At 37.4% G+C, this 22,500-nt stretch overlaps 2 protein-coding genes across 4 annotated transcripts in view; one reads left to right on the top strand and one right to left on the bottom strand.

Moving 5' to 3' along the window:
• syn2b (synapsin IIb) overlaps positions 1-22,500 on the top strand; it is a 115,324-nt gene that overhangs the window by 63,373 nt on the left and 29,451 nt on the right. The window lies entirely within an intron of this gene.
• timp4.1 (TIMP metallopeptidase inhibitor 4, tandem duplicate 1) overlaps positions 12,541-22,500 on the bottom strand; it is a 12,850-nt gene continuing 2,890 nt past the window's right edge. The window contains exons 2-6 of one of the 3 annotated variants that reach the window (XR_013818605.1): positions 21,186-21,280; positions 20,556-20,661; positions 18,353-18,474; positions 15,984-16,897; positions 12,541-14,031 (exon numbers count right to left, since the gene is read on the bottom strand). Coding sequence is in view for 1 of the 3 variants with exons in the window: in XM_079844987.1 (XP_079701113.1) it covers positions 16,676-16,897; positions 18,353-18,474; positions 20,556-20,661; positions 21,186-21,280 (545 nt within the window). In the remaining 2 variants the exon portion in view is untranslated. Of the gene's footprint in view, positions 14,698-15,113; positions 16,898-18,352; positions 18,475-20,555; positions 20,662-21,185; positions 21,281-22,500 lie in introns of those variants that run through there. The other 2 variants (XR_013818606.1, XM_079844987.1) reach the window with 2 other exon arrangements.

Here is a 22,500-nt window from a genome sequence, read left to right on the forward strand (position 1 = left end):
TGCGTGTTATTTTATCCAATCTGATTGGTTCTCGTCACCTGTCATTCAACTTTACACTCTCGGCCACTAAAGCGAAAGTGCGCAGACGACAGTGTCACTCCGACTCCGCCAAAACCTTGTTATGATGATCCTTTCGTAGAGATGGCAGCAACGCGATTCACAAATCCAGCAGCAGGCCAGTGACAGAGGATGAAGCTGCACTCGGAGCTTCACGCGCTTGTTATGAGAAACGTAAGTTAGGTGGCTGGCTGGATGTGTTGTTAGCAATGCCCTTTGTTGCTTTCCCTGTCTTTTATTTCAAAGTGTTGGTACTGAAGTTTTGTGGACAACAACGGGGGTAAGAGACCTCAAATATCTGACTGAACAATGAAAACGTCATGACACTACTGAGATGACTGACTTTAATCAGAGAGTCATTGAGAAATTTGCTGGCCAGAAAGAAAGGAGAGCAAAATGTATGTTCAAATAGTCAACATGCTAGTCTGTTGTGGCTGTTTTCTTTTGTTTTTCATTTCCTCATTCCATTATATGTGGGAAATTAATGTGTAAAAAGATAAAAGTGAAGAGACTGTTTTCTCATTAATGCTTGAATTTAGTCAACATGCATCTTGATACTGCCCGAATCGCGAAAAAAAACGCCCCCCAAAAAATAATTATCACCAGCCGCCACTGACTTGAAGATAATACATTAATCAAATATAAGGCCACTTACTGTACAGAAAGAACAATTTAATGACTGTTTCTTAAAACACCACTTTTTAAAAGTGTACTTCGTAATAATGTCATTAAAAGTTGTAGGTAACACTTTATATAACTGCTCTGAGACGCAAAGGCTGAGGAGTTTATTAAAGATGTAATCCAAAAGAGGCAAAAGATCAAAACACAGGCAAACAATCCAATACCAGGAGGATCCGTTCTTCGTACCTCGCTTAACACATCTGAGATGATTTGACAGATGCCAGTTCTTCTAATCGTGATAACTGATCTCTGGCTAATTTGGTTCTTCAAAACAAATTTGCGGATTGGATTAAAATATCTGGATTAAGTTTTGAGATTACTGAGTGTTTCTTTGTTCCCTGAAGAGGGCAGATGCATTGATACTCGAAACCCGATCAGCAATGCAGCGATTGGCTGGCAGCAAGACAGCAACGTAATGACATCATATACTTAAAAAAGACAACATTTCTGGACCTTCCTTTATAAGGAAACAACATACAAGTTTTAATAGATAAATTAAATGTGCACTGTTTATTTTAAACATGATTCCCCAATTATTTATATTCACAATTTTACAGTATTTGTACACCCTTTACATTTTTATTTCAATGTCGTAATTAGCAATTCCTTTAATTTTTAATTCAATTTGAAGCAGATTTGTTACGTGACAACATTAATTTAGGTTTCTTAAGGGTCAAGATCAAGTTCTCTTTACTCTTGCGACGCATCAAAACATCCCATAATATCCATCATCACTCAAATTAAAGGGTTACTTCAGTGATTTAGCATTAAGCTTTGTATTTAAACTGGGTCATTTATGTAGTAGACATGTGAAATTATTTCTGAATTTGGTGTCTTCTAGACTGTGAAAAGGCAGAACATTTATTTTTGTCTCATGGGGATGAAAGACAACAACTCCCAGAATGCGAATGCACTTGCTTCGCTGCCCACCGCGGCTCCACCCCAACGTCGGTTTCATTTTTATAGCAATACAATCATTTCGTTCAGCTAGAGAATAAAAACTATAATTAAAAACTGAATGTGTCTTTTCAATAACGTGTGAGTGAGCCGAACGAAAGTCACGAGACAAACGCAGCAGGAGTCAGATTTCATTCATCACGAGAGCACAGAGCTGAGGTAAGCACGGCAGTCATTTACAGCGCATGTCCAGTCTGGCGCGTTCTCAGATCGCATATGGAAGCTAAACTTTCATAGGAATTCATTGAAAAGTTGAAACACTCACTTTCTCTGCACGGCTCCGTTATGAATGCCAGAGGCCGAGCCGTGCGCATTTACATTCTGTGAGTGAGATGAGATCCCTCCCCTATGAGCGGGTTGAAAACATGCGGAACAGCTCCCTCTACTGGCTGTAGTCTTTAGGCTCTGGCTAAAAAAAGTGATGATATTTGCGTCATCTGAGGATTTTTTCCAGAAATAAAATGTATAATTCTCTCGTCTCAGGCGAATATGAGGGGGGAAAGTACCATAATTCGAATTTACTACCGGGTTTCTACTGATACAAAGCTTAGTGCTAAATCATGAAAGTAACCCTTTAATGTACGGCTCAGATTAACTGTACAGTGTGTGTGTCCAATCAAATTATAAAGTAATTATTCCATCACAAATAAATCTCTCAATCAGTGGCTGAAAAAGTGGCTGTGTCTATAGTAGCAACATTATAATATTATTGGAATTCTTGTCATAAATTAGCAGTGGTTGGAACAAATTTTAACTATCAATGTCTCTTAAAAAGATGCAATCTAATCCAGTTTACATTAAATAAGCTTCGATCGGGTTTATGTTTAGGGACCTGTTGCTATGACAGCAAGTCAAGGATGAGCTTCGAAGAACTAAACAATCCAAGATCATACCAAATCGTCAACAATCAAATCCAGCTGAGTCAGTGGTGTATGAAGAACGGACCCCTGGACAGGAACTCACGCAAACAGGGTCAAAACCATAGAACAGATATTCAAAGGACTGCCCAGAAAAGCTGTTTTGACAAATACAAGACTTTGCACTGAATAAACAGGGCTTATATAGGCATATTTAACAAGGTTAAAGGTCCCATGGCATGGCATTTTTCTATTATTTTATAGTGTTTCCTGAGGTGTACTTATATTGTTAGTATGATTTTTACATCATAAAATGTCATAATTTAGAAATAAAAGGCATTTTGTCTATACTGCTGTTTGCCCTGTGGCTGACTGCCCTGTTTCAAGAGGCGTGTCTGCTGTGAGACTTCAGTAAAAACGCCCACTGTTGTGATTGGCTGACAGGGGGAGGGGGCGTGGTTTAACGAGGTCTACGACGCACGAGCTGCTGCCAGAGAGACGGATGGACCTGAGTTCACTTCTCATCAGTTCTCTCAGCATGTCTCAGTTCAGGGTGAACTGTTGTAGTTACTAGAATATACTTCAGGTTATTAGTTTATTTCTAGTCGGAGGGGCTGTCACTCATGTCAGAAAGTTAGTAACTTTAGTAAATTATGGATCAGCGCTGACTCGAGACGCGAACCGTTTAGAACGATTCAGTCCGATTTGGTGAACTTGTTCGGTTCACTAAAATGAACCGATTCAAAAGAATGATTCGTTCGCGAACCGGACATCACGGAGACGGAGCGATTGCTAACAAAGTTATTTATAGTACCTACAGAGTTATGAGAGCGCTGTCAGTCAGCGCGAGTTTATTGTGTTTGTATCTGAGAGTTCTGAATAAACACGAGTCCCAGTCACACCGAGTCCGTCTTCATCAACACAAGCAATGTACCATTACAGCGAGATGAACGAGTTAGTAAGTTTGATTAAAGCATTATTTATAGATATGTTCCAATCATATGAAAAGCGTCAAAGCATTGAGTAACTTACACAGCGCAAACAAAGACACAACAGCAGTAATCGAATGTAATCCAGTTTATTGTGGGGAAAGCTGGCTAGCCTAGCCGGATACCCTCACGCTTACCCACCTTCTGCTTAATCTCACGCCGCGTTTGGTGCCTCCGCTGTGGGCCAGATGCAGTACTGGGGGTCGGGGATGTTGAAGGCCGAGCTTCGGCGTGCGTGAGGTTTATCTCTAAAGATGTGGCTCTGCCAATGTTAAGCAGAAACTCCCGACTGTATGCACATTTTAGAACCGATAGACGCGACGAGGACGTACAAAAACACTGACTCACAAGATAGAAAACACGAAAACACCGTTCTGTCGGGAGAGAGAGAAGCCGCAGTGTGTGCACGAATAAGAAATAATTAGCTACACATAAGAAATCACTGATCACAGATCAGAAGGAACTGAAAAAAGACTTCTGTTTTCATTTGTACATCCAAACACTGAGAAACTGCCAGCATTCACTCGTTCACAAGTAATGATCTCTCGAGCGTTTGCATGGGCGTGACAGATTCTCTGGGCGGAGGAAAGGGAGGAAACCGTTCCTGCTTGGACGTCAAACCAGGAGACTTCAGGATTGGCTCGTCTGGCCTGTCATTTTCTCAAAGGCAGAGAAAGACAGCCAGAACTCGGGTTTACACCGATCAACATTTCTATCCACTTGGGGACAATATTCAGGCTAGGGGAACTCATATTAATGTTGAAATACCTCATAAAATGAAAAATTCATGCCATGGGACCTTTAAGGCTACACAGCTGACAGCAATCAGGGATGATGAGTCCAGGCAGTGAGTTCTGGGAAATGTAGTCGATCAGGCCTGCAGTTCTCTGCTAAGCACCTTCAAACGCAAGTAAGAGCACCCTCAGTTGATACTGTAATGATATATTAGCAAAACAGTTTGGCAAACGCTCCAGTGCATATTTGTGTTTGCGCCCTGGAGAACGTCAAATACATCCATTTACAATGTAGCCAATCACAGACATAGTTGATCTCTTGAACGTGATGGCCAATCAGAGGGTTTTAAAATAGTTAGAATGCACTCACTGGTTCGCTTTCGAAGCTATACAGTTTATAAAATCCATTGAATAAAATAGTTTTTCATGCTGCCAAGAGGCCCGGCGGCCAATTGCATGCTGCAAAGTTTCGGTAGTGACATCTAAATATAATAAATGCTGGATTCACTCTGTACGGGACACAAATATCCTCCTGGACACAGAATAGATGTTTTGCCTCAGTAGAGGACATTATAGTTTAGCGAATACATGTCACAGTTTTAAGTCTGGATATTCTTATGAAATATGAGATTCTCTTTACACATTTTTTTCATTACATGTTGCCCCCAAAATACATTCATATGCAAATTACAAATGGTGTATATTTGTATTACATAGAATGGGAATGGCATTTATAGCCATGTTTACACATTGCATAAAGCAAAATGGTATATAAAATAATTATTTTATATCTTTCATAGCATAGTTGAAAATCATCTTTATAGAAAGTTTTAATAAAAAAAAAAGCTTGTAACTTAAAATTTTATTTAAGAAAAAGAAAATCCCATTGTTTTTGTCTTTTAATGTCCTTTATAAATGGTTCCTGGTGTCCTCTACAGAGGGCATAGAATAGCATAGGAATAAAAAAAAAAAACGAAATTAAAACCTTTTTTTCTGGTTCTCAGGAAGATACAGTATATTTTTAAATACTAGTAATACATGGCAGTGGCGCATGGCAATGTAAAGGCAGACTAATAGATACATTTTTTTTTAAAACAGTCGTAGCAAAATATTTTTGAAATTCTATTCCAGTTATTGGTAAAAGTGATAAAAATAGCTCCCTCAGTGATTTGATTCTGGAACCGGGTGTAACAACGTCCACTGAAGGCAAGTTGCTGAACCCAAGAGCAGATCTTTAATTCAAAATAAGCTCAACATAAATCAAAATCCAAAACATAAAACAAAAGACTTGGCAATACAAAACAAGGACTTGCCATAAAACTCACCAACCGTGGGTTACAACATTCAATATCAGACAAGGACACACGGCAAACATGAGGGCTTAAATACACAGAGGCTAAAGACAAGACAAGGGACACCTGTGAACAATGATCAGACAATGAACCAATGACAGAACATGACAAGATCACACAAGGACATTGGAATCACATGACAAGACCAGGAAACAAGACAGTGAACATGACACACTCAGAAACATAACAGTGAACATGATAAACTAAAAACATGAAACATGAACCAACACCAAAACACCCTGTGACACCGGGCCTGAAGTCCATGTTGATCTGGCAGTGGACTAGGGAGGAGTGCCCTCCGGTGGACATCCAGAGTGCGCTATAGTTGATGAAATCAGAATCGAATCGAATCGAATCATGAAATTTGTGTCAATATCCAGCCCTAGTGAATAGTTCTTAATGAGGCTAATCTCATCCTCTCATTCCCTAATATGGAGCAGTCCTAAATTTGCAACGACTTTGATTACATTCTAAAAAATGCTGGGTTAAAAACAACCCAAAATGGACAAACCCAGCAATTGGGTTGCTTTAACCCAGTGAATGGGTTGTTTTAACCCAGCGGTTGGGTTAAATGTTTGCCCGACCTGCTGGGTAGTTTTATGGCCCAACTTTATATAAGGTGGCCTTAAGTACTATGTACTTACATCAAAAAATAAGTACAATTACTGTGTTCAAATTGTATTGCAAAACACCTTTGCTGATATTGAGGTGGGATACGGGTAGAGTTAGTGACAGGTGTGGTGGTATGGGTAAGTTTAAGGGTAGGGTTAGGTGTAAGGGAAGTGCCAACTGTGTAATTACAAATGTAACTACAGAAATTAAATACAGACGTAATTACATGCAGGTATTTTTTAAAATGTAAGTACAATGTTAAAACATGTATGTACACAATAAGTGCATTGTATCAAATGATTAATTAAAATGTTAGTACATAGTAGTTAAGGCCACCTAATATAAAGTGGGTCCAGTTTTATTTACGTCAACTAATGTTGGAAATTAACATTTATTCATATGTTTAATAAATGAACATTAGGTTACACTTTATTTCGATAGTCCACTTTAAACATTCTACTAACTATAATCAACTTTGCAACTACATGTCAACTAACTGTCATTAGCGTATTAGTTGACTGTCAGTAGACTGGTAGGTTATGGTTAAGTGTTAGGGTTCGGGTTAGTAGAATAAGTTGAATTGTAGTTTCCCAGTTACTTATAGTCAGTAGAATGTCTGTTGGGGGACCAACAAAATAAAGTTTTAGTAAATATTAATCAGACAGTCTACAAATACTCTAATGACAGTTAGTTGACATGTAGTTGCAAAGTTACTTATAGTTGGTAGAATGTCTAAAGTGGACTATCAAAATAAAGTGTTACCGAACATTATTAATACATTTAATGAATAATAATAAACAATAAACATTTATTAAATTGCTTAAATGTTCACTTTTTGATTATTATTATTTTTTATATTTTGGGTTCATTTTAAGACGGCCATATAGTAATTTTTAAACAATAATTGGGTTATATAAAACTGCCCAGCATTTAACCCAACTGCTGGGTTTGTCCATTTTCAACCAAGCTTGGGTTGTTTTTAACCCAGCATTTTTTTGAGTGTAGTTAATCTTGTTTCAATGTTAGTTAATAGTAATATCTGAAGTGTTAATGTAGCACTACTCATCTGTCCTGCATAGTCACGTATTAATGACGGACCGTTATTCTGTCAGGGCCACTATCATCAAAGATGATTGATTGACTATTAGCATATTGGCGGTATGGTTCAGGGCAAGAACTCCCTGCGCATCCATGCAGCGTAGATAAGAGCAGGGAGAGCAGCAATAACCCCCATAAGGGTAAACAGAACAGAACCAACATAATGTATTTGCAGATATCATTAATGTACAAAATAATTCTGGAATTTAGTCTGATTCAAGGGGAATCAGAATACCAAATCCTGACTGACAAGAGGAGGAGCTGGGGATGGAGGAGGGTAAATGAGCTCTGGAGAACACTATAGCTGCTGATAATACTGAAGGAGCTTATGTTTGCTGTGATATTTCTATAGGTTGACGTGATCAGCTGACACTCAGCTGATGCAAGCTTGACTTACGTGACCTGCCAGAACTGACACTACGCTTGATTTCTAAAGTGTTACCGTTCAATGTACTGTGGAAACACACTGGCCCTCATTTATCAAAAGTGCGTACACACAACAACAACTAAAGCCTTATTCGCACAGGATAAGTATTATCTGGGGACCTCGTGTGATTTAGAAATTTGCACGGGATTGTACTCAAATTTACTGACTTATCTCCCGGATATGATGTCAAGACTTGTAAATGTTTTTTCGTTATAGATATAGCTGTATGAAATTATAAACAGTCGTATTGATATCATTTTGATTGTTTTATAGTAATACAAATAATTTCGTTCAGTTAGAGAACAGACGCAATTAAAAACTGAACTGAGCAACAATATACGGTGGAAGATTCAGTTTCAAAGCTAAATGTAAAAGCGCCCATTTAAGCGAGTTGTCATTGTACTGTTCTGTTTTTGTGTTTTTCTTTTAAAATAATATTAAACACACCATTCAAGCAATTACTCCCAAATTGGTGCTCATTCTAAAGTGAAAGTATAATCCGCGCGGCCGCACGGGCAGTCATAACGGTACGCATTTTATGCAGCCTAGCTCCATTCTTCGTGAAAGATAAAGATAGAAATGCGCACAGGACACAAAAACCTTGCAAAAATTATATACGATCCGCCTAATCCCGGCCAAATCAGAGAGATGCCGATTCGCACGAGACTAATATTATCACAGGACCTCGGTGTTTGGCGAAATATGGTAGGTAATTTGAGGGGGAATTCTTTCTTTACAAATTACAGACATGGCCGATTCGCACGGGATTAAGATCACAGACATTCTCTGCAGTTATTACAAATCACCAGAGGTCCCCAGATAATACTAATCCCATGCGAATAGGGCTATAGTAATTATAAACTTCAGTGTTTATTTTTGTGCAACAAGGACTATGGACTATATTAATGTTTAATTTGTGTGACTTTACCAAAGCATTTGATTCATAGGCATATGTATTCCTCCAGTTGCACACCCCAATACATGTGACGTGATACGAAATTAAATGCTAATTGTTTCAAAACACGTTCTGTAAAATAATGCATTGTGATAGGTAGCCTAATGACTCTGGCTCCTCTTCAGTGCCGAGACACACCTCTTTGTGGCGATCTTTATCTGACCACTTTTTTTTTCACCTACAATAAACAAGAAAACTCATACTTAACTTGATCACTATTGGTCTATATTAAGCAATACAACATTATTACCTCTGCCGGAGTGCGCTTCTCAACCCCCACACTATTAACAGTAGGCCTACTCGTAATTTGGGTCCATATTTTGTTTTTGTGGGCGCCTTTAATCCCACTCTTTAAACTCCCAAATAAAACAATTTTGTTTTTTCCACTTCCCTGGTGATGGTCTCGATCTCCACGTCGGAGAAGTTTCGCTTCTTTGCCGTCTTCCGTGTGTCCATGGCGTAAAATGAGGGCGTGGGGGAGGCAGCGACTTGAATATATAGGGTCCAGTGATGCGCGGGTTGATCCAAAATGAGCGGGTGCCTGCGGTCACCCGCGGTTACCCGCGGTAACGAGTCATCCAAAATAATTTTTAATGATATTCGGGTCGCGGTCGGTCGGTCGGGTCATCCTTATTTTCCTTTTGAATGTTGAGCGTTATTAACTTTTTAATAAATACTGACGCGGGACAAAATGCCCGCTTTCCCAACACGTTGAACTGAGCAATGCCATTGTGCCATTTTAATAGGCTACTTTTAAACGCATATAGCTCAGAAAAGTCAGTTTTATGTATTTTCTGAGAGGGGGCGGGATTTTTGTTGTCAGGGGAGAGACGCACACATCGATTAGACTGGATAAACACATGCAGCATCTTAATTGTTAAGAAAATGAAACAAAATAGCCTAAATGAATAAATCAATCCATTAGGAGCGCAAACTGTTCTTTTTCTGAATGCTGTATGATAGCCTATAGTCTAGTGTTATGTAATAAACATGTAATTTAGTTGAAGCTTCTATTCAAAAGCAACATCACTCAGCTGGCATAAAGTGAAAACTAGCTCTTAAGGGCTTTCTCGCAGTTGACCTGCTGATGACCTTCAAGCCGGGTCGAAACATAAACATCGCGTTCATCAATAATATGCATCTGGAGCTGAAATGGAAAATGATGGGCCGCCTCAAGAACTGCCTGCTCTCACCGCTGCACCTCTGAGCGCACCACGTCAGGGCCTGAAACATTTTCTCAATGGCCCAATGAGCTACGATGAGCATTTATTACTTTAAAAAAATGCGGGTCAGGAAGCGGGTCGGGTACAATATTTTCTTTTTTTTTTTTTGCGGTCCGAGTTGCGGGCGGGTTAGTTGAAAACGTCGGTCGGGTGCGGGTTGTTTATACATTGACCCGCGCATCACTGATAGGGTCGTGTTATTCTAATGACGATCGTTTTTAGCCGCGGCATTTATCAAAGGCAGGTATTGCGTACACCTGAATTTCAGAGGTGCGCACAGCTTCATAAATCAGGCGGTGAGAGGAGTGTAAGCATAATCTTACGCCGACATATGCGCCCTTTTCTACGCAAGTTTGATAAATGAGGGCCACTGTGACTGTGTCAGGACTTTATCTTCAGTCCAAAAGGAGCATCTATTGAATATGACATGCACAGAAAAGCTACAGTGAGTCACAGTGAAACTGGCTGATGAATACACACAACTATGCACTATATATAGGCTGCACACCTTTAATGAAACACACACTACATCACATCACAGTTAGAAAAAACTGTGTATAAGAGAATGGAAAGGCATGTTGTACAGCATTGATTCATCACATATTCTGCCACTATCCCAGCTAACAGAAATGTGCTTGAAAATAACAGTATTTCTGAGTGTTCTCTGAATGTTCAAACGTTAAGGGAACATTCCATTGTATCATTCTTCAAATATTATGGGAACGTTACTTTTGAATGTTCTCTAAATGTTCTGAAACAAGTAGAAACATTTAGGAAACGTTCCAGCTAAACATGTCAGAACAACGCTTCATGAACGATGTGTAATCGTTAATAATGTTTTTGTGTGAAGATTTTGAGAATATTATTAAAGACCAGAAGTTTTTACTGGAAGAATGTTCGTTCATAACTTTGAGAGAACGTTTTCTGAGAACATTTCCTGTTAGCTGGGATAATATAACACCAAAATAAAATGTGCCTGCCAAATATTTGCATTCTTATAAGGCAGAACCACTGTTAAAGGTCCCATGGCATGGCATTTTTCTATTATTTTATAATGTTTCCTGAGGTGTACTTATATTGTTAGTATGACTTTTACATCATAAAATGTCATAATTTAGAAATAAAAGGCATTTTTTCTATACTGATGTTTGCCCTGTGGCTGAATGCCCTGCTTCAAGAGGCGTGTCTGCTGTGAGACTTCAGTAAAAACACCCACTGTTGTGATTGGCTGACATCTTTGCATTTTATATGAGCGGAGGGGGCGTGGTTTATCGAGGCACGAGCAGGCACGAGTCTGCCAGGGAGACGGATGGACCTGAGTTCACTTCACATCAGTTCTCAGCATGTCTGAACTGTTTTAGTTACAGCATATACTTTAGGTTATTAGTCTATTTCTAGTCGGAGGGACTGTCACTCATGTCAGAAAGTTAGTAACTTTAGTAAATTATGGATCAGCGCTGACTGGAGACGCGAACCGTTTAGAACGATTCAGTCCGATTTGGTGAACTGATTCGGTTCACTAAAAAGAACTGGTTCAAAAGAAAGATCGTTCGCGAACCGGACATCACTAATGTATCAGAGACTGAGCTCAGCGATTGCTAACAAAGTTATTTATAGTAACTACTGAGTTATGAGAGCGCTGTCAGTCAGCGCGAGTTTATTGTGTTTGTATCTGAGAGTTCTGAATAAACAGTCACACCGAGTCCGTCTCTTCATCATTATTCTACCAACTTTGTAACACATGCAAAGTACCATTACAGCTGTCGAGATGAACGAGTTAAAAGTAAGTGTTGATAATAGCATTATTTTTAAAATAAAATAAAAGCGTCAGTGACGCGCGTTGAGTACACAGCGCAAACAAAGACACAACAGCAGTAATCGGATGTAATCCAGTTTATTGTGGGGCTAGGCTGGCTAGCCCGGATATGCTCAAGCTTACCCCCCTTCTGCTTAATCTCACGCCGCGTTTGGTGCCTCCGCTGTGGGCCAGATGCAGTACTGTGGGTCGGGGATGTTGAAGGCCGAGCTTCGGTGTGTGTGAGGTTTATCTCTGCTGATGTTGAGCAGAAACTCATGACTGTATGCACATTTTAGAACCGATAGACGCGACGAGGACGTACAAAAACACTGACTCACAAGATATAAAACACGAAAACACCGTTCTGTCGGGAGAGAGAGAAGCCGCATTGTGTGCACGAATAATAAATAATTAGCTACACATCAGAAATCACTGATCACAGATCAGAAGGAACTGAAAAAAGACTTCTGTTTTCATTTGTACATCCAAACACTGAGAAACTGCCAGCGTTCACTCGTTCACAAGCAATGATGCAATGATCTCTCGACGAGCGTTTGCATGGGCGTGCCAGATTCTCTGGGCGGAGGAAAGGGAGGAAACCGTGCCTGCTTGGACGTCAAACCAGGAGACTTCAGGATTGGCTAGTCTGGCCTGTCATTTTCTCAAAGGCAGAGAAAGACAGCCACAACTCGGTTTTACACCGATCAACATTTCTATCCACTTGGGGACAATATTCAGGCTAGGGGAACTCATATTAATGTTGAAAAACCTCATAAAATGAAAATTTCATGCCATGGGACCTTTAAGAAAGAAAGCCAGATTTTTATCCAAATGCATATTTTTTTGGAAATATATAGAAGGCCGTCTTAAGCTCAAGTTCAGGACATTTTACTGAAACGCCGGAGAATTGTTTCTCAGTTAAATAAACTAAAGTGTGTTCTGTATGTGAAAGTAGTTTCTCTGAACTTAATATTACATGCAATCTGCTAACAGAAGCTCGGTTTTTCCATAAAACCGATATCAAACTACATGCTTAACAAATGTTGATATCACCATTTCCAAACGCCAGTGTTGGGGAAAGTAATGCATTACAATATTGCGTTACTCCCTTAAAAAGTAACTAATTTAGTTACTTAGTTACTTTTTAAGAAAAGTAATGCGTTACGTTACCTTTGCGTTACTTTTTCTCACCTGGGCTGGGCTTGTTTTTGTTTTTTTTTATAACAAAAAAGTTATATTTTTGTGCAACGGTAAAGACCTCTTTATACCAAAATGTAAATAATAAGCCCCAGGCTGAGGTAAAAATGCAGATTCCCGCATGAACAGTAGAGGGCGCAGCTCTGGATAATGTAGAATAGGATGCAGGAGAAAAAGTTTTACCAATAAAAACAAAAAATCTAGTAATTTTCATCATCAAAGGTCAGCAGCAAGACATTGGTAAATTAAATATAAAGGTAGATTATGCATAAAAATAGTTGTTTTATTTAACATTTTATTATTGGAGGTTTGCATAGTACTCTGATTTTGCATTTGACTGATTTTATTCATTTTGAGGAGTACAGAATCTTTATTGTACAAGCGAGATAAATAAATGCTCACATTTAGTCTAGAACTACAATAACCATCATGTTCACACACACGCCTCTGCACTTATTTTACTCAACATGGGGGCAGGAGAGCTGTCAGTCAAATTAATGTGAAAAAGTAACTTGCGTTACTTTTTTGAAAAAGTAACTTAGATATTTTGTTGTAAATTTGAAAAGAAATGCGTTACTTTACTAGTTACTTGGAAAAAGTAATATTATTACGTAACTCAAGTTACTTGTAATGCGTTACCCCCAACACTGCCAAACGCTGATATCTAAACTTATCCCACACTGCTGAAACACACACTATTTGAAGATATTAAAAACAACCACATCCAGTCCTCATTCTGATCATTCTGTCATCATTTATAATCGCCCTCTTGTCGTTTCAAACCTGCATGACTTTGGATAAAAGCGTCTGCCAAATGCGTAAATGTAAATGTAAAAGTCTTTTTAGTATAATTGTACAAATGTCCTCCTTCAACTCGTGTCTTTCTTTTGTCAAATCTGACCTGATTTTATCAAGTTAACACAAGAATAATATTGTTAGTATTTCAATTGGACTGGACTGGATCATCTGAAAGCTGAATAAATAAAATGAAGTTCTTAGCAATGCACATTACTAATAATGGTAAAACTTTACAATAAGGTTGTATTAGTTAACATTAGTTAATGCATTAGTTATGAACTAACCATGAACAACACCTCTGTTCATGCAGCATTAGTTAATCTTTGTTAACGTTAGTTCATAAAAATACAGCTGTTCATGGTTTGTTCATGTTAGTTCACAGTGCATTAACTAATGTTAACAAGATTTTAATAATGCGTTGGTAAATGTTGAAATTAACACTAACAAAGATAAATAAATGCTTTAAGTGCAGTTCATTATTAGTTAATGTTAACAAATATGAACCTTATTGTAAAGTGTTACCCTAATAATAATAATACATTTTTTTATTTACAAAATATGTTTACTAGGATACAGGCAGTTTTTTTACTTAATTTTTGTGAATTTCTCTGTTCAAGCACAAGAAGACATGAAAGAGAACTCAATTCAGTATTCACTTGCTGTTTGAGATACAGTTTTCGCAGCTTTGGAAGTTTAAACTTCCCATAGCATGATGCAAGTAATGAATTGAGTTCCCTTTGGTATCTTCTTGCGCTTGAATATTGAAATTGTCAAAGCTTAAACTTTCGAGACAGCCCATCAACTGTCCCGAGCGTCATTCACGTTTGTTCACGTTCATGCATTGTTACACTGTAAAATCCAACAGTGATTCTAACTAACACTTTTGAGTTAACTTTACTTAATGTCGTAACTTCATTGTAAAAATCTAGTAATCTGCATGATTAACATATGCTTTGTTCAGCCTGGTCTCATTGCGAAAATGTACCTCTGGCAACGTTTTTGCAAACCCCAAAATACGTACCAATATGTACATATCACTGCAGTTTCAAAGTGATATGTCCACTGGGTGGCGCCAAAAGCTTTTTTTTTCCCGGAACAGATGAGCGTCAATCTGACGTTTTGTGACATTGTTTTTTTAACGTACACCTACACTAAACCCTAAACCTAACCGATAGTGTTAACAAAAGCAAATGTGACAAAAATACAACAGTAACCATGTCTTTTTAGCTTGTGTGAACTTATCTTTGAGCTCTTTTATCATGACTTGTCTTTCACGGGATTCGTACCTGAGCTTTCATTATTACAAGTACAAATCTGTACCAGCTGAGCTACTGAGCAAACTTGTTATTTAAAAAAAGCCGAGCATATGGAGCAGATTAAGTGACGCAAACTCCAAAATTTATTCATTTACATGGTACAAAAAAAACGATACAAAGTGCTTGCCGTTTTAGTGCCTCTAGTGTTCATTTCACTTTGAAACTGCAGAGATATGTACTTATTGGTACGTATTTTGGCGGTTTGCAAAAACGTTGCCAGAGGTACATTTTTGCAATGAGACCAGGTTGGCTTTGTTTACTCAGAAAACCCAAGTTAAGAATCATTGATTGGTTTGAGTGCTATTTTTTTCATGCCAAAAAAAAAAAAAATCACCATTATGGAGCACCATTATACACCATCAATGTTCCCTTTGGTTTGGCGCTTGGAACATTCATATTATTGTAATTCTGGTAACACTTTACAATAAGGTTTATTAGTTAACTAGTTAACATTAACTAATAATGAACTGCACTTATAAAGCATTTATTTATCTTTGTTCGTGTTAATTTCAACATTTACTAATGCATTATTAAAATCTTGTTAACATTAGTAAATGCACTGGGAACTAACATGAACAAACCATGAACCGCTGGATTTATATTAACTAACGTTAACAAAGATTAACTAATGCTGAACAGAGGTGTTGTTCATGATTAGTTCATGTTATCTAATGCATTAACTAATGTTAACTAATACAACCTTGTTATAAAGTGTTACCGTAATTCTCTTCCTATTGATGCAGTGATGCAATAAGAAATTACAGTTATTTGATTTCAAAGGAAGATAAGTAAAAAATAGGTTGCTATTAAAAGTTGACCTAGCTTCTGACTGAATAATTAACTATAGATAATGATTTAGTCAGAAATTAGGTTACCTTTTAAAAGCAACCTTCATGTCGTATAATGATCATTTACAATTTTATTGCTAACACTTACATCATAAACCCCTTGTGAAACTTTAATTGTGTTGATATAATCCCTCTATATTTGTAACAATATCTTGCAGTTGATCATGATTGAGTCACACACAAACTTCAACATTCAGCATCAAAACACAACAATGGTAGCTATTCTATGTCAAGAGTAAATCTATAGTAAATTATACTAACTAAGCATTTGTTAGCACAACATACTATTCCTATGTCACTTGTTTTTTTTTTTTAAGGCAATCGGTTTGCATGCTTTTTTTAAGTACGTCTAATTCGATTTTACAGTGTAGAATTCATAAATATATTACCGGCCAGCTGGTGATTGACACCGTTTCATACACTCACCAATGCTGATTTTGACTCGCATTTGGTGCTTGGCGAGTGTTCATTTTAGGCCCTGTATGTTTTCTTCTGGATCGCAGCTGCGCCTCATGCTGACATGAACACTTTCACAATCAGCACCGCAAACGGACAAACGGACACTCTATTGCAAAACATGAGCGTTGCTTCATAATACAGAGATACACACAGTTGGCAGATTCCCAATTCCTGACCATTTTTATTTCATGTTGTTTTACTTTTTTGAAAACGTTTTATTACTTGTTAAAAACACCACATTAAACTACAGCAAGCCAAAAGTATGCAACTAAAGGTTAATTTAGAACTGTAAGTGTGGAACCTAATTTCTTTAGGCATTACAGAAGATCAGTTGAAAATGGCGTTTCAGATTTTGGCCAATCAGACACGTCTATGGTGTCGTTTGTGGAAGGCTTGTCCGTTCCTGTGAACCAGCTGCAGGAGCCGTCGCTGTGTCTGATGCAGGCGTGCTCATGAACTGACCATGAGGACCAGCCGGTCAGCATACACTCATTCTTATTGTTGGAAGGACAGGGTCGTCCTTCAGTGCACATGAAGATCTGCAGACATCACCGTTTCAGAGATTAAAATACTGTGATATATTATAATGCAATAGAACACATATAGTTTCATTCATTTTTTTGTTATAAAACATAAATCAGTCTATGCCAGGGTACGTTTGGACAAGTTAAAACATCTATTCGAATGAATTAGTGAACGGGTGGTTCTCTTAGTATTATTATAGAACCTGTTTAACTGGTTAATAGCATTGTCCTGTCCTTGATTATATTAGATGTAAAGAAACGTAATTCAGTGACTGTATCATATTTGACACAAGTTGATTGCTAAGGCCTTTAAAAGATCAACATGATCAATCATTTTTGCTGAAAATCCTTCTGTCGTCTGATTGATAGTTTAGAGTGTTTTATCAAGTAAAAGTCTTTTAGTATAATCGTACAAATGTCCTCCTTCAGCTCGTGTCTTTCTGCTGTCAAATATGACCTGATTTTATCAAGTAAACACAAGAATAACTTTAATATTGTTAGTATTTCAACCGGACTGAAGCGGCTGAGGTTTACTTGATTATCCAGACATAATTTATTAGAAAAATCACGAGTATCAAATATGAAGGTTTATTAGTTAATCTCTCAATCATCATTGTACTGCATTGCATTATATGTTTTAAAACTACATATCATAAAACTAAGTATTTAAATATCATCTTACAAAGACATATTATTGGCATATATTGATATTTATATGCATTTTATGTCCGTATCTGCTATACTGTTATAAAAATCTCATTGATTTAAATTACAAGCATCAGATTATCTCACTTTTTGTCCATATAAATATCAACATCTGCACCAAATTGCATATTTGTGACCCTGGAGCACAAAAAAACAGTCAACCAAAACAAGTTGCCAAAACAAAACAAGTCGCACGGGTATATTTGTGTCAAGAGTCCAAATTATCTATTTTTCTTTTATGCCAAAAATCATTAGGATATTAAGTAAAGATCATTATATATGAATTTATATGAAGTTATATGAAAATATTGTGTACATTTCCTAGCGTAAATATATATAAAAATGTGTTATTAGTAGTAATATGAATTGTTAAGGACTTCATCTGGACAACTTTAAAAGAGATTTTATCAATATCTTGATTTTTTTTTTTTTTTGCACCCTCAGATTCCAGATTTTCAAATATCATCCTAACTTATTAAACCATAATTCAATGAAAGATTATTTATTCAGCTTTCAGGTGATGTATACATCTCAATTCAAATAAAATGGTCCCTAATGACTGGTTTTGTGGTCTAGGGTCACATTTTTGCTAAGTTTGAGCCTCTGAATAAAAAAATAAACAAGTTTTTCCTCCATATTCTCACTATATCAGACTATATAATATGACACAAAAACCTTTTTAGCTGTGTCATGTTTTGTATAAAGGTTCCATTTCATCTTTAAAGTCATCGTAACGTTTGGACTGTTAAAGTAAACAGTTCTTACCTTGCAGTCACAGCCCATCTGATATCTGTATTTGAAGTTGTTTTTCAGCATTAAGGAGAGGCTGTCCCAGCGCATAATAAAGTCACACAATGTCACAGAGAATCTCTCAGACATGATGTTTCCTAAGAGACAGCAAACAGATTGTATTTATCATTATTGTTGTAAATTCCCTGAGGTCCACTCATAATGTTAGTCCGTGTTTGCTAATTAGTGTTAAATTAGTAAAGAGTCTCCCTAAAGTCTGAAAGCTCTTTGATAAAATATTTCATGTGGATCTCTCTGAACTCGATTTACCAGTGCTGATGTGAATATTTATATAGCAATATAAATGTCATAAAACAGGCAAGTCTTGGGTCGTCGAGCCGTTCCAGTAAATGCTCTACTTGAGCTAGGGAAGATCGTTAGCGAATGCAGATTTGGTCTTTGGAATATTCACATCATAGCCTAAATGCAACATGGATATGACAATGTTGATATGTTTGGTCTTGGTGGAATAGATCTGCTTTGATGCTGCTGTTGGGGGTGTGCAATATTGACCAAAAATTATATCTCGATATTTTCTGGGATTTTCTCGATAGCGATGATCGGACGATATTTTGCTGAGTGTGTTTATTGTGTTGGTACCTGGTTTAGGACTGACTCCTAAAGGGGCCATCCCCAAACTGTTCCCATAAAGTTGGGAGCATGAAATTGTCCAAAATGTCTTGGTATGCTGGAGCATTTTTTCATATTCTGTACGGTGATCAGTTCATAGCAGTGACAGAAATATTTTTTTCCAACACGTTTAAATTATTTTTTACCTGTTATGGGCATTTCTACCTTTAATTTTAACCAATTTAAATGTATGCATCATCTTTTGTGTCAAATTCTTACATTTAATCAATAAATTAAATTTATATTGTATAACAATATTGCTGTTACGAATCACATTAAATCATTATCAACTAAATTCATCTTTGCAGTGCAGGGGAAACAGAAGCTGCATCTGAAGTAAATTTAGATAATTCACAGAATGTTCAATGAGCTCAGGGGGACTTGAATGAGTTTAACCTGCAGTTACACATGTGCATGAATAATGTGCTGATGTTTTGAACATAAAACGCTGAATACTGATGTTTGAAATGATTTGAAAAATGAAAAGATACTTTAAATGGGAAATTAATTGTCAAATGGCTGATTCATTCAGAAATAAAGCTTTTGACCATCTTAATGAGTTAGTCATTGAATCATTCATTTTACAGATTCATTCAAATGGCTGATTCATTCAGAAACAAAGTATTTGACCATCTGAATGAGTGAGTCATTGAATCATTCAATCAACTGATTCATTCAAACGGCTCATTCATTCAGGAACAAAGCATTTGACCATCTTAATGAGTTAGTCATTGAATCATTAATTTTACCGATTCATTCAAATGGCTGATTCATTCAGAAACAAAGTATTTGACCATCTGAATGAGTGAGTCATTGAATCATTCAATCGACTGATTCATTCAAACGGCTCATTCATTCAGGAACAAAGCATTTGACCCAAGCCTGCCGCACACGTCCTGATGAGTGAAGCCAAAGCATCTTGATCACACCCAGGTGGTTGTCCCAGTATAGCTCATAACCCCGCCCTCACCATGACCACGCTCGTATTTTGACCTCACTTCGCGGAAGTTATGGCGGAGCTCAGAGATGATCACGTTCGTCTGATAAGAGGTAAAATAATCACATAAATACTTCTCAGTTTCTCGCAGAAACTGATCGTTTCGCTAGATAAGACCCTTATTCATCGTCTGGTATCGTTTAAAGCCCTTTGCTTCGTCTGATATCGTTAATGCATTTGCATTATTGTAAGGGTAGGTTTAGGGTTGGTGTAGGTGTAGGCGTTAATAAAACACATCTGGTAAGTAGCATATTTATTTATTGTGAGATTGTGCCTCACTCCTACCACTGTTGTACCCCTTGTAGCCACAACTCTTCTTCTCCATTTTTTGTGTATTTCTGTAGCAGAATTACAGCATCACATACTGGTCTGGCATGTATACTACATTGTTTTGAGTCGGTTTCAGTGCTCTCGTGTGTACACAGATATTTATTGAAACGAGGGGAAAAAAAGATTGGATAGGGAAAGCTCTGGCTTCGGTTGGACGAGGCCTGAGTTAAGGACCGATCAGCCTGCACCATCTAGAGTTTCATAGAAGAACTTTGTATTTACCTGTAAGCAGATACTGGCCGTGATCCAGTCTGGTCCCACACATTGAAGGCATTTCACTCGTATAGACATGGTGGATTTGTTTTACTCTGTCAGAACCTTTGAACACCTGGAAAAACACAATTTTTGTATAGTATAGCAGTGCATTGTGTTTTGGGTCTGCAGATCCATTTTTTTTTCTAATTATTCCATTTAAAATTAAAGTCTCTGTAGTGACGGACGCTATAGAAACACACTTCGTGAAGCCTCATATCCAAGGAATTAAGTGTTTCAAAACTTTTTTTTGCAAAATGATTCACTCTCTGTTTCTCAGAGATCATCAGCCCCCTAGTGGCGAAGCACTGAAATTTTGAAACGTTTCAAAAACGTTATGATGTAAGGAAGCCTCGTTTACTGAAATCACGTGATTTTGTCAGTTTGATATGTGCTCTGAATCACTGGTTCAAAACAAATTATTTCGAAGCGTGTTTCCAAAGCGCCCGTCACTTATTCATGTATGAACCCTAAAGAGACTGTAACTCTCCATTTAAATCATGGACTATTCTGATTCTGACGTCAGGCCAAAGCATGCTATCTCAGATCATTATAAGTCCCAGCAGAATATTTATGTGATCATCAATTACTTGAGCTCACCTTTATCACTTTGATTTCATATTGAATTTCTCCCATGCCTTTTATATTTTCATCTCCGGGTATGATCTTCTCCCCAGTTACTTCAGCTCTCATCACTAATCGGAAAAGAATCAGTTGTTATACAGGGCGTAACATCGAACACATTAAAATAATCATATAAGAGTTCAGAATGTAGGCCTAGCTGGAAAAGTTGTCTTACAAGGGAATCACCTGTGTCAAGATTCTCTTATTGATTCTTAAATGTCCTTTAATACCTTAGAAAATCAATTACTAAATGTCTTTACATGCACATGAATTTTAATGACATTCCATTCTTAATCCGTAGGGTTTAATATGGAGTTGGCCCACCCTTTGCAGCTATAACAGCTTCAACTCTTCTTGTAAGGCTTTCCACAAGGTTGTGGAGTTTGTTAGGTCAGGCACTGATGTTGAACGAGAAGGCCTGGCTCGCAATCTCCGCTCTAATTCATCCCAAAGGTGTTCTATCATGTTGAGGTCAGCTTTACACCACTGCATCTGACGCTTTGCATTGCACTTGGTGATGTAAGGCTTGGATGCAGCTGCTCGGCCATAGAAACCTGAGAGCGACCCATTGTTTCACAAGTGTTTGTAGAAGCGTATGCATGCCTAGGCGCTTGATACCAGTGGCCATGGAAATGATTGAATTCAATGATTTGGACGGGTGTCCTAATACTTTTGGCAATATAGTGTATATTTATATATTGGTTCGAGGTCAGTTTTTTCATGCAAGGCAAGGTTCGATTAGATGTTCCAATGGGTTAAAATTGAAATATTATTTTTCAAGGAAAAATATTCATTTCAATCTGACAAGACTAGTTCAATTAGTCCAAGAAAAGAGCTAATGTTCACTCAAAAAAACTAACTTTCACTGTTGGTAGTTGCACTCAAATCATCCTTGTTCACATTACTTAAAAACTTGTGTAACTACATGAACTTAAATTTACTGAGTTGTTTCTACTAAAAATTAGTATTCTCAGCTTTACTTAATAAGTGTTTGTTCGTCAACTTTACATAGCAGTGGATATGTAGGGGAGCGCGGGGCACAACCTAACGCGGTGTTAGTTGTAACGCGCATGTTTTAACCCTTTCCACACATGCCAGAATGACGCAACTTAGTGTATTTACTAGTTGCCATATCAACATTATTTAGAGAAAAAATAGCGCCAAAATAAAAAAATCTCTATAAGATATTACTGAACATGTATTTAACCACATAGCAAAAGTACATTTCTTACTCAAGTTTAGTTTTCATCTCTGTTTTTTGTGTTTATTTAAAATAAGACAAATCCGATAT

Source organism: Gobio gobio, assembly GCF_949357685.1.
Source record: "Gobio gobio genome assembly, chromosome: 19".
Taxonomy (NCBI): Eukaryota; Metazoa; Chordata; class Actinopteri; order Cypriniformes; family Gobionidae; genus Gobio; species Gobio gobio.